This window comes from Callithrix jacchus, chromosome 3 (genome assembly GCF_049354715.1).
Source record: "Callithrix jacchus isolate 240 chromosome 3, calJac240_pri, whole genome shotgun sequence".
In the NCBI taxonomy this organism is placed as follows: Eukaryota; Metazoa; Chordata; class Mammalia; order Primates; family Cebidae; genus Callithrix; species Callithrix jacchus.
Window position 1 is genome coordinate 94,324,350 of NC_133504.1, and position 13,685 is coordinate 94,338,034.

General features: G+C 35.2%; 1 protein-coding gene and 1 long non-coding RNA gene across 7 annotated transcripts in view; one reads left to right on the plus strand and one right to left on the minus strand.

Moving 5' to 3' along the window:
• LOC144576518 (uncharacterized) overlaps window positions 1–13,685 on the minus strand; it is an 803,862-nt gene that overhangs the window by 686,175 nt on the left and 104,002 nt on the right. The window lies entirely within an intron of this gene.
• SLC9B2 (solute carrier family 9 member B2) overlaps window positions 1–13,685 on the plus strand; it is a 61,657-nt gene that overhangs the window by 33,490 nt on the left and 14,482 nt on the right. For all 6 annotated transcript variants that reach the window (XM_078366753.1, XM_078366756.1, XM_008992905.6 and 3 more), the window contains exon 9: window positions 875–1,024. In XM_078366753.1, coding sequence (XP_078222879.1) covers window positions 875–1,024 — 150 coding nt within the window. The remainder of the gene's footprint in view (window positions 1–874; window positions 1,025–13,685) is intronic.

The following is a 13,685-nucleotide window of genomic DNA, read 5'->3' on the forward strand; positions in this document are numbered from 1 at the left end:
CAGATCTAGAACAGTTCCATCATCACTAAACATTCTATTGGAAAGCACTGCTCTAGTACAATCCACAAAATAGTTCATAAAGAGATTCTATTACTATGACCATTTTACTGATAGGGTAATTGAGGCTTAGGCAGGATACGTGACTTGAACAAGGTCACATTGCTAGAAAGCAGCGGAACTGGGAATAAACTCAGGAAATTCACCTCCAGAGCTTGCATGCCTTTGCCAAGTCAAGCACTTTAAAGACCTACTTTCTAAAGTGATCAAGAAGTTTCAAAGGCCAAACACGGAAAAGAAAAGGGGAAAAAAATACACAATTGTTAGACTTTAAAACAACAGCGACAAAAACTACTGCCAGTCTAGAACCTCTTAAAGCTTCCTGGTATTCAAAGGTTTAGAAAGAATATCAAGGGAACATCAAATTTAAAAGAGGAAATATAAAGCCTGAAAATAATAGAGGTAGATATTTAACCTTCATGCAACCCCTATAATGTAAATGCTTTCAGGAAACAAGGCTTGGAGAGGTTAAGCAACGTGGACACTACATACACCAATGATGTATAAAAGCTTAAGTTTAACCTTGGTCTGTCCAACTCTAAAGCTCATGTACATTTTTTCTGCTACTTCATTAAGTCCGGTGAAATTCTGCATTGATAACTGCAGAAGAATTGGAGTTCCTGAAAGAACCCACCTTTGTAGTGTGCTAACTCTGCTTTTGTTGGAGAAAAGAAAATGTTATGTTGTACACTTTGTCTATTTACATAGACATTTTAATTTTAATTTTCTTTCTATATCCTAGCTATGGAAAAATCTATTAATCATGAAAAATCAGGGATTTGAAATAATTGATTGAATGAATTTTTTTCTCCTAAAGGACAAACTTGTGTGTAAGAGGACATTCCTTGTGTTGGGGTTGTCTGTGCTAGCTGTGTTCAGCAGTGTGCATTTTGGTTTCCCTGGATCAGGAGGACTGTGCACGTTGGTAATGGCTTTCCTTGCAGGCATGGGATGGACCAGTGAAAAGGTGAATTTCATTTTAAGTTCTTCTGCTCATGACTCTTTTCTAATGAGATTAATTGCTTTCCAGATACTTTCTTAGCATCAAGTTAATAAAATATTTAATTATAAAAGCTATATTATGTGTATTTACAAATGTACACCCAGTGTTCATCTTTTTTTCCCCTTACACATCAATCTATAATTTGATGTCTTTTCTTAAAATATATCATGGTCATACTACCATAATGCCTTCCTTATCCTACATAATGACTACCGAGAATGGCATTTTATAGATACTTACATTGTTTTTCATTTTCTGCCAAGATAAACAGTGCTTCAATAATATATCCTTACATACCATATTTCATAAACTCCGAGTCTGTCAATTCTAAAAAACACAATTATTTTATATGTCACCAAGAAAAAGTGCCAATTAAACTATAACCTAACATTCTAATTTCAGAAATGTTAAAATATAAAATTATGTTTCTTAAAATCAACAAAATGTAGTGTATGTTTTAGTTTATACATTTCTAGAAATAAAATTGCTCTAGGAAAGAGTATGCACATTTATGCTTTTGATAGTATCATTTTGCCCTTTTTAAAACTGTACCAATTTATATTTTTACCAGTATTATGTGAGAGGATCCGTGTTTCTGAATACAAGTCTTTCAGATATTGCTGATATTATGAATGAAAACTGTATCTCATTATTGGTTAATATGTATTATGGAAATTCACTGGTTGTCATTTATTTAATTTCCAGATGCATTTTTATAGATTTGAACTTGATAGGATTGTATGCTATTCTGCTTAATGAAGATGTAGGAGACCTAAAATAAATGTAGCAATATCATTTTGAGATAATCTTATAAAGCCTGAAGACAACTGTTCAAAATAATTAAGCTTAAATTATTAAAATAATGCCATATGGAAATATGGAAAGGTTATAAATTTTCAGATGAGATATATAATCATACTCAATTAAGTGGATCTCTGTGGGGATCTTCCATAGGTAGCATTCATTGTGGGTAAATAGCTTTCAAATAGGAGGCTACTATTCTGCAAGGATGTGATTATAAAATTAGGACAAGTAAGATTGTGAATCTTCTCATTTTGGAGAGAGGGAGGATAAATTAGTAGAGGCTGCCTAGAGCTTTGTGTTCAGAAGCGTGTTTAGGCCACAAAATGGTCTGAGATGGATTGAGTGGGCATGAGAGGGAAAAGGTGAGAATCACTTTTAAATCCTGCTCTAAGTACTAGATGGCACCTAGGTTTGCTGTGTTGTCAGGAGGCTTGACTATGAGGCTTATTTCAGGTGTACTTTTTTTTTATCAGCACCTGTATTATCAAATTCTACCTCCTGATTTCAAGCGGCATAACACCCAGGAAGAGCAAAGCTGAAAGAGAAATTTCCTACTATAAATTGGATACTCCTAGCCCTCATCCCTCATAAACACTTGCAGTTATCAAAACATTTGTTTGTGTATGGCTTCACTTTCCTTCCAAGCTAAAGCAAGGGTATTACACATCGCTGGTCAGTCTTCTATCTAATCTCAGCTCACTACAAAGGGGTGTGCTGCCTCCCTGCTTCTCTCTGAGAACTCACTGCTAGGTGTCTACCTTCCTACGCTGGGCTGCTAACTAATGTACCCTCTTTGAAGCATGCTGATCTATTTCTTTGCCCAAAGACAAAGACAACAGTTTTGACTTAGTGAAGGGGTGCTATTGCATTTGCCCTTGTGCAGCATCTTCCAAGTTTGCCTGAAATTAGCATTTTATAAACTGCCCCCTAATTTCGTCATGGTAATTTTTATTCAGGATAAAAATAATAAAGAGAATTTTTTTTAAAAACAGTTTATTTCTGAATGTGAAAATGGCATATGCTCATTGTTGAATTTAGGAACTTTTTTAAGTCCGAAAGAAAAGGAAAAATATATTTCTGTCACCCAAAGCCAATAGCTTTGTAATGATTTAAATATTTTGACATATTTCAGCAGGAAAGTTCTCAAACATGTAGTAAAAATTAATGTTTTAAGGTGCATTCGTTCATTTTTACACTGTTATAAAGAACTACCAGAGACTGGGTAATTTATGAGGAAAAAAAGGTTTAATTGACTCACAGTTCCTCAGGCTTAACAGGAAGCAAGGTTGGGAGGCCTCAGGAAAGTTACAGTCATGGCAGAAGACAAAAGGAAGTAGGCACTTTCTTCACATGGTGGCAGAAGACAGAGAGGGCCGGCACATGGAGAGGGAGAGCGAGAGCACATGAAAGGAAAGGAGAAAGTACCACACACTTTTAAAACATCAGATCTCCTAAGAGATCTTCTCCAATTTGACATGAGATTTGGGTGGGACACAAATTTAAATCATGCCAAGAGTGTAACAGAAATGCTTTCTGTCACCACCTTTTTAAAAATCTTTGCAAATTGAAAGCAGCTCATTATATGATACTGTCATGGATAAAGAGAAGAGGGAACTAATAAATTTTTGTTGCTACTCTGTATGGGTCTGTATGAGGCACTAAGCGGATATTGTCATTTATTTTCACAAAAATACCTTTGAAAAAGTATTATAATTTCTACTTTATAGAAACTATAAGTCAGAAAGACTTAACATATTAGAAATATGTTGAGACATATGTCACCAAATTAGAAAATGGCACTGAGATTTAAGCTCAGATTTATTTGACTCCAAGGTGACTTGTACTATGCTGTAATACATAACATAATAATGTAATAATAGCATTATTGTGCATGATACAATTTTACATGATGCAATTTGATACATTGGTCACATGATACAATTTTACATTTTGGTTACACAATACAATTTTTCATTTGTTATCACTTAAACAGTAACACCATGTGTATTAAAAACATAATTTTAAACTTTTACAGTTTAAAATTGTTTCTAAATTCAAAAATGATAGGATAAAAAGAATAAACAATGAGAAGGAGCAATATCATCTGAAACAGAGCATAAAAGAGTAGTTTTAGCAACAGGGAAAGCAAGGAGAGACTGACACCTCATGCCAAGTGCGCACTGGATATAAGCACAGAAAGAAAAAGGAGGGGAAGAGAAACTTTGATCACTTCCAATTATACTGTTATTTAGAGAAACTATAATGGAGGTTATCTAGAAAACGTTTTTATAAACCAAACCAGTGTTCCCTTTGTTTGAATTTTTTGTAGCTGCACTACATAGAAAGTCAGTGTAACCCCACAACCAGAAAGGTAACTATAAACGTTTTTTTAAATATTTTCCTCTAGTAACTAACTCTCCTATATGAATCTCTTTATCTGCACACATGGATGCACCATAGTTGTTTGTTTGTTTTTTTTCCCAGTCCTTTATATATAGTTACAAGGTTATTTCCAGTCACCACTATTTTAAATTGTGCTGAAATCATCAGAAATTGATCACTTCCTTAAGAAAGATTCCTGACAGTAAAATTTGGAGGTCAAATAATATTAACATTTTGGGGTTTTTGACACATATTACCAAACTGCTTTCTAGAATTGTATCCATTTACTTTTCTGCGAGTAAAATATGAAGTACAGGTCTCATTACAGCTTCACCTTAGAATAGCTTTCTCAAACTTTAGCAGGACTGGATTGTTGAATTAAGAGTGCTGGGCCCTATTGCCAATTTCTGATTTTAGACTGTGGTGGGGCTTGAGAATTTGCACTTCTAATTAATTTCCAGATGAGGCTGATGATGCTAGTCTAGAGACTACACTGTGAACCACTGGCTTAAAATAGTATTGATTTTAATATTTAGCCATACTGATAGGTAAAAGTCACATCTTGTTTATTTTGTGTTTAACAGTGAAGTTGAACAGTTTTTCACATATTTGGCCACTTGTATTTTTTTCTTTTTCTTTGATAGCTCTTTTGTTCATTATCTTCTGAAGTATAATGTGTATTGATTATTGTTAGAAATAAAGCTTGGAGTCATAAGCAAAAACAGCATTGAGACAAAGAATTTCTCAGCAAAGCAAATTTACTTCTGCTCAGAAGCGTGCCTCTCATAGGGCAGGTTGCCACAAGAGCACACTGAATAAAGGAAAGGAGAAGCTTTTATTCCTAATGCAATTCCTGTCTCTGTGTTCTTTCCCCATTGGCTGGGAGTGGACCCCACCATCTAAACTAGACCCCATTGACTAAACATTTAAACTTTCTTAGATAAGGTGAATGCGTGATGGGAGAGAAGAAAGGAGTCATCTGTGGCAGACTAGGGAGCCAGTCCTTTCCCAAATAAGGAAAGGAATGTCAGCTGGGGCTGTGGCATGCCTGGGCATGTAGTAAAATTAGAAAGAAAAGGAAAAGAAAGAGAAGGCGGGAGGTACTTGGAGTTAAAGAACAAGAGGCTGAGCAGGCTGTCTGAAGAGAAACTGTGCCGTATCTCACAATTATCCATTTGTAAGATACACACACACACACACCCCAACACACACACATCTATGTAAGTGATAACACAGTCTTCATTACCCTGGGACTTATCTTTTATACATAGCCTATTCAATGACTCGATTTTCTTTATAGGCAAATTCATTTAGTTTGACATTATGAAAATGCCACAACAAGATACACTGTGACTTTTCTATGTCTTTTATATGTTTTGCAATATATAGGCCCATGTCTATGTTCAACTAGTCTAAAGTGTTATATTCAAATACAAATTGTGGCTTTTGTCTACTCTTTAGAACTAAAAAGTAATTTGATATAGAAATCTTTTTAGTCCTTCTACTTTCATTACTATCCTGAGTGTATGAAATACATTTGAAGACTTCTGTTAAACAATTAGTCACAGCAACAAAAGTCTAAGTAATTTTTGTACTTTTTTATATTGTTCACTTTTAACACTCAGATATCTTATATTTTTATGTGTCAGATCTATTAGTCTCTTACAGTTCTAATTTTTTTGAAGAGCTCTTTGTTAGTGAAATTATCTCACTTATTCTTAAGAATAATCTGGAAAGATAGTAGAGCAACTTTTAAAATCAGGACACCAAGGTTTACAAACATTGAGTAGATTATGAAAGTCAAAAATATTTGACCAGAGGACAAAAAGTAAGTGGCACAGCGAGAATAAGAATAAACGATTTGAGGCCTGGCATGGTGGCTCACACCTGTAATCCCAGAACTCTGGGAGGCCAAGGCAGGTAGATCACAAGGTCAGGAGTTCGAGACCAGGCTAGCCAGCATGGTGAAGCCCCATCTCTACTAAAAATACAAAAATTTTTCTTTGGTGGTGCACACCTATAGTCCCAGCTACTCTGGAGGGTGAGACAGGAGAATTCCTTGAACCCAGCAGGCAGAGGTTGCAGTGAGCCGAGATCACGCCATTGCACTCTAGCCTGGGCAACAGAGTGAGACTCCATTCAAAAAATATATATATATTTTGTATATATTCAGATTATATATATGTATATATATAATCTGAATATATAAAAATGGTTCCCAAAGAAAGGGAGGACAACTAATATTTATTAACTCTGTCATGTGGCAGGCACTCTCCATATCTTTTCTAATTTAGTACTCAGGAAAGTTCTTACTTCTGTGGGAATCAAACCAAAGTCCTGAGTTTGAATTCCTTTTCTTACCTTATTCCAAAGGATAGCATAGGGCCAAGAGCTTGACTCCTCAGGCCAATCTCGACTCTACAGCTTTTACTATGTGTGTCTGACCACGTACAAGTTATCTAACTTACCAATGATGATAACAACTTCACTGACTGGAGGATTAATTGAAATAACCTAAACAAAGCACTAAGAAAAGTGCTTAATCATTTAACACATTCAGTAATGTGTAATAACCCTTGTTATTTTTATAGTTACCTCCAAAGCAGGATGATATCATACTAAGAGCATAAGATTTGAAAAGCTAAAATATTTTATAAAATTCTGTTTGTGTCCATAGTTTTCTGATATTATTTTATAATTTTTGCTTGGTTTTCTTACAAACATTAATCTTTCCATTTGTTTGTTGTATTTAATGCACTCACCTTTTTTAAAGCTGTTTCTCTTTTTTTTGTCTGTTCTGAAATCTAGTGCTGCTTCTAATGAAGTGAGCTGAGATTGCGCCATCACATTCTAGCCTGGGCAACAGAGTGAAACTCCATCCCTCCCCAAAAAAATATATGTATATATACCATTTGAATTTACCAAAATGGATCCCCAAAGAAAGGAAGGAAAACTAATGTTTATTGACTCTGTCATGTGGCAGGCACTCTCCATATCTTTTCTAATTCAGTACTCAGGAAAGTTCTTATTCCTGTAGGAACGAACCCAAAGTTTAAAGATTTTTTTCTTGATACAGTGTTTTGGATTCTCTGAATCTTAAAAATGTTCTTTCAAAAAAGTATAAACTTAAGTAGATATCCAACTCACGAAGAAACTTCTGTTTGTCTTAACTTTCTCCTTTGTTTGTCCTTCAAAGTAATTGATATTTTTTCAGATTTTTACTAATGATGCATACAAATGTATCAAGTGGCCTTAATTTTCAATGACAACACAGTCTTCATTACCCTGGGCTTATCTTTTATACATAGCCTATTCAATGACTCAATTTTCATTTTAGTTTTGACATTGTGAAAAAGCCACAAGAAGATAACATTGTAACATCTATGTTTTGCAATATATAAGCCCATGTCTGATGTTCAACTACTCTAAAGTGTTATAATCAAAATACAAATTGTGGCCTTTGTTTACACTTTAGAAATAGAAGTAATTTGATATAGAAATCTTTTTAGTCCTACTTTCACTAGTATTCTGAGTATATGAAATACATTTGAGGATTTCTCAAACAATTAGTGATGGCAACGAATTTGTAAGTAATCTAAAATTAATAGAATTGATTCTTGTTTACTACAATGAGTATCAACTAAAGTCTTACCTTGGCTGGGTGCAGTGATTCACGCCTGTAATTCCAGCACTTGGGAGGCTGAGGCGGGCAGATTGCCTGAGCTCAGGAATTTGAAACTAACCTGAGCAACATAACAAAACCTCGTATCTACTAAAAATCTAAAACTTTATCTGGTGCGGTGGTGCACACCTGTCCAGCTACTCGGGAGGCTGAGGCGGGAGAATCACTTGAACCCAGGAGATGGAGGGTGCAGTGAGCCAAGATCTTACCATTCCAGTCAGTCTAGGCAACACAGCAAGACTATCTCAAAAAAAAAAAAAAAGTCTTACCTTTAGTTATAATAAACTCAAAAAACTAAATTAAAAAGTAAAATTTAAAGATAATATGGAAGGGTGGTAAACTGGACCATGGTTTTGGCAGAAATAGTCATTACATGATAAATGATCTTGGATGTTATCTAATATAAACCTTTCATTCTACAGATGAGAGGTACTGAGAGCCAAGTGGCTTGCAGTTAGTGGTGGAAGGTTTGAACCTAACTCATCTGATAAAAACATAACATTTTGCATGCTACATGAGTAGAACTGTTAAATAAATCAACCAGTGCCCTCACATATGCTCTCTTTCATCACTTATAAGATGAATGGAAATAGAATCTTCCCCCCTATAAACACACCAGAAAAAATACAGAAAAAGAATACAAAGAACTATTGTAATCTTTCTTTGTCAAACTTCTGAATATATTAATGTTCCTCATTTTAGCATTGTAAGTAGGATCTCAGAAACTGCAACTTTAAGTGAAACAACAAATAACAGAACTAATTTTACCATAGACCAATTGATATAAATGAGCTAAGTTCCTAAGGCATATTTCCTAAGTTCCTAAGGTCACAAAACATCACCAAACTTCTGAATAAAAACCAAAACACTGCAGATATTAAACACTGAAATAAATGTGAGCTACACATACATTTCAGAAAGGTTAATAAAAATAAGTAAGATAATAGGACAGAGCCTATCCCAGAAGCTCAGGGCACAAGGTAGGCACCAACTCTGCACAGGATGCCATCCCATCACAGGGTGCATTCATACACAGCCACACTCATTCAGATAGGGACGATGTAGACACATCTGTTCACCTAATGAGAACATCTCTGGGATGTGGGAGGAAACCAAATTACCCACAGAAAACTCTTGCAGATATGGGGAGAACATGAGGAATTGATTTTTTTTTTCTCATTGTTGGAAGGAAACAACGTTGAAAGAAATGACATTATTTGAGGACCTGATGTATATATTTGGGATTGCAGATCCTTAAATTGTGTAACTTTAAGCATTGAAATGTCATCCAAAAATACAGCTTCTTTTAGTGATGAGAAAATCTGTTCTGTGTAAATGCTAAGGCAGTGTAACAGGTACTGCTCAATTGACCTCCAAAAAAGCACTATCAGTTTGCTCTCCTGCCAGGTGGTGAGTTTCCTTACAAAGTCATGAATACTTTTCATTATTAAAATGTTTGAGTATTTTTCTGAATGTGGTGTTCCCCTTTCAAAAAACAAAGGCCTGTCAATTTAATTTGTTTCATGATTACTCAGTTTTAGCACTTAGATTTTGTGACTATTTGTATCTCTTCTTCTGTGAATTAATTGTGCATGTGTTTTGCCCATTTTTCCTTTTTTTTCTTTTCAACTTTTATTTTAGGTTAAAAAGGTATATGTGCAGGTTTGTTACGTGGGTAAATGATGTGTTACAAGGAATTGGAGTACAGATAATTTTGTTACCCAGATAATCAACATATGATTTGATAGGTACTTTTTCATTCCTCACATTCCTGCCACCCGCCACTTTAAAATAGACCCCAGTGTTTACTGTTCCCTTCTTTGTGTCCATGTGTACTCATTGTTTAGCTCCCACTTATAAGCGAGAACTGTGCTATTTGGTTTTCTGCTCCTGCATTAATTTGCTTGGGATTATGGCCTCCAGCTGTATCAGTGTCACTGCAAAGGACATGATTTCATTATTTTTTATGGCTGCATTGTATTCCATGATATATACACCTATGGTGTATATGAGTCCTTGCCACATTTCTTGTTCTCATTGGCTTTGTGACATATCAGATGGTTGTAGAGGCATAGCTTTATTTCTGGGTTTTCTAACCTGTTGTTGTTGTCCATGTGTCTGTCTTTGTACCAGTACCATTACTCTTTTAGTTACTGTAGCCTTGAAGTATAGTTTGAAGTCAAGTAGTGTGATGCCTCCAGCTTTTTTCATTTTCTCTATCTGCATAGTATTCCATGGTGTATATGTACCACATTTTCTTTATCTAGTCTATCATTGCTGGGCATGTAAGTTGATTCCGTGTCTTTTCTATTGTGAGTAGCACTTTAATGAACATACATGTGCATGTGTATTAATGGGAGGATGATTTATATTCCTTTGGGTATGTAACCAGTAATAAAATGGCTGTGTCAAATGGTAGTTCTATTTTAAGTTATTTGAGAAATCTCCAAATTGCTTTCCACGGTGGCTGAACTAATTTACATTCCCACCAGCGGCGTATCAGCATTCCTTTTTCTCCACAACCTCACCAGTATCTGTTATTTTTGACTTTTAATAATAGCCATTTTGTTGGTGGAAGTGTAATTAGTTCAATCATTGTGGAAACAGTGTTGTAATTCCACACACAGCTAAAGACAGAAATGGATTTGACTCAGCAATCCTATTACTGGGTATATACCCAAAGGAATATAGATCATTCTATTATAAAGATTGATGCATATGTATGTTCATTGCAACACTATTCACATTAGCAAAGACATAAAATCAACATAAATGCCCATTCATGATACACTGGATAAAGAAAATGTTGTATATATATCCCATTGAATACTATGGACCCATAAAAAAGAATGAGGTCATGTTCTTTTCAGGGACATAGATGGACTGGGTGGCCATTATCCTTAGCAAACTAACACAGGAAGAGAAAACCAAATACCACGTTTTCACTTATAAGTGGAAGCTAAATGATGAGAACACATGGACACAGAGAGGAGAACAACACATACTGGGGCCTATTGTAAGGTGGAGGGTGGGAGGAGGGAGAGGATCAGGAAAAATATAACTATTTTCCCACTTAATACCTGAGTGATGAAATAATCTGTACAACAAACTCCCATGACACAAGTTTACCTATGTAACAAACCCGCACATGTGCCCCTAAATTTAAAATAAAATTTTTCAAAAAATTAAAATGTCTCAAAAGATGTACAATTATGTTTCTTTTGACATTTGGTCACCCAGTTTACTTCTGCAAGGTCAAATATTGTTACTGATTTCTATGTATCATAAAAGGGTTAATTTTAAATATTAAAAAAATAATAATAGCCATCCTAACTGATGTGAGATGGTGTCTCATTCTGGTTTTGATTTGCATTTCCCCAATGATTAGTGATGTTGAGCATTTTTATATGCTTGTTGGCCGCATGTATGTCTCCTTTTGAGAAGTGTCTATTCATGTGCTTTACCCATTTTTTAATAGAGTTGTTTTTTGCTTGTTGATTTTCTTGAGTTTCTTAAAGACTCTGGACATTAGACCTTTGCATGGTTTGCAAATATTTTCTCCTGTTCTATAGGTTGTCTGTTTACTCCATTGGTGGTATCTTCTGCTGTGCAGAGCTCTTTAGTTTAATAAGGTCCCACTTGTCAATTTTTGATTTTGTCACAATTGCTTTTGGACTCTTCATCATGAAGTCTGCATGGGCCAATGTCCAGAATGGTATTTCCTATATCTTTTACTAGGGGTTTTATAGTTTTCAGTTTTACATTTAAGTCTTTAATCCATCTTGAATTGATTTTTGTATATTGTGCAAGGAAGGGGTCCAGTATCAATCTTCTGCATATGGTTAGCCAGTTATCTCAGCATAGTTTATTGAATAGGGGAGTCCTTTACCAGTTGCTTGTTTCTGTCAACTTTATCAAAAACCAGATGGTTGTAGGTGTGCAATTTTATTTCTGAATTCTCTAACCTGTTCTATTGTTCTATATGTCTGTTTTTATACTAGTACCATCTTGTTTTAGTTACTGTAGCCTTGTATAGTTTGAAGTTGGGTAGTGTGATGTCTCTGGATTCATTTTTTTTTTTTTTTTTTTTTTTTTTTTGCTTAGGATTGCTTTGGCTATTCAGGCTCTTTTTGGGTTCCAAATGGATTTTAGAATTTTTTTTTCAAATTCTGTGAAAAATTTCATTGGTAGTTTAATAGGAATAGCACTGAATCTGTAAATAGCCTTGGGGAATATGGCCATTTTAACAATATTGATTCTTTCTATCCATGAGCGTGGAATGTTTTTCCATTTGGGTTGTCTCTGATTTCTTTCAGCAGTGTTTTGTAATTCTTGTTGTAGAGATTTTTTACTTCCCTGGTTAGCTGTATTCCTAGATATTTTGTTCTTGTTGTGGCAGTTTTGAGTGAGATCACATTCTTGATTGGATCTCAGCTTGTACATTATTGGTGTGTAAAAATACTGATTTTGTGCATTGATTTTGTATCCTAAAACTCTGCTGAAGTTGTTTGTAAAATTTAGAAGCCTCTAGGCAGAGACTATGAGGTTTTCTAGGTATAGTATCTACATACTATTCTGGGTATAGTATTTCCAGGTATAGTATAATCTGCAAAGAGAAATAGTTTGACTTCCTCTCTTCCTAACTGGATTGCTTTTATTTCATTTTCTTGCCTGATTGCTCTTGCTAGGACTTTCAGTACTATGGTTGAATAGGAGTGGTGAAAGTGGGCATCCTTGTCTTATTCCAGTTCTTAAAAGGAATGCTTCCAGCTTTTGCCTATTTAGTATGATGATGTTGACTGTGGGTTCATTGCCCATTTTTCTATTAGGGTCTATGAGGAAAGAGAAATCACATAGTAATTGGAATAGGGACAGTTGATTATTAATCACACCAGGGATTTGAGTAACAAGGTATTGGCTAGTAAGACGTAAAGATGTCCTTTAAGAATGTAGGAATACCACCTATGGCTATAATAGATCATCCCCTTAAGCCTGTCCCCTCCTCATTTTCCTGCCACAGGGCTGAGATCTAGACCTTTTTAGAACCTAGAGAAGTTGCTGTGATGCTGTGTCTGCAGAATTTGCTGAAAATCTACCCTCCAAATTTGCAGGAGATCCATCCCCTATGGTGCATGGGAAGGTATCTTGCCGAAGAGATTCTGCTATGAAACTGCCCTGGGGATATGCTAGGGAACCTAATGGCCACTAGGTGCTGCTGACTGCATGAACTGTAAGGACCCTGATTCTGGAGATGCCATCTGGAATGCAGGAACCTAGGCCTAGAACTAAAGCCACCAGTGCATACTCTTAAGATCTTGCTGGGAGGAGCCACAGAAACCAGGAAAAAAGCACCTTCAACTTGCAATATGTCTTTAGCACACTCTACTGACCAAGTTTAACATGGTGCTACCTGTTAAACTTTGAAAAATATCTTAAAAATATATCTTAAAATATATTTTTAAATATATTAAAGGCCCACCTCCATTTTCTGTGGAGCAACAGTCAAAGAGGAATTGGAGCTAATGGGTAATAAAGTGATAATTGACACTGAGAATCACTTTAGTAAACCTGGATTTTACTCTTGTGCATGCTTTGAGATAACCTTAAATAGTATTTTTTTGTATAGATAAAATTGGAAACAATTTAAAGGTCTGTCAATAAAGAAATGATTGAATAAACTATGATACTTCCATACTGTAGATTACTATGCAGCAATAATAGAGGCATATCTAGATATATGTACAAATACTGTAAGCT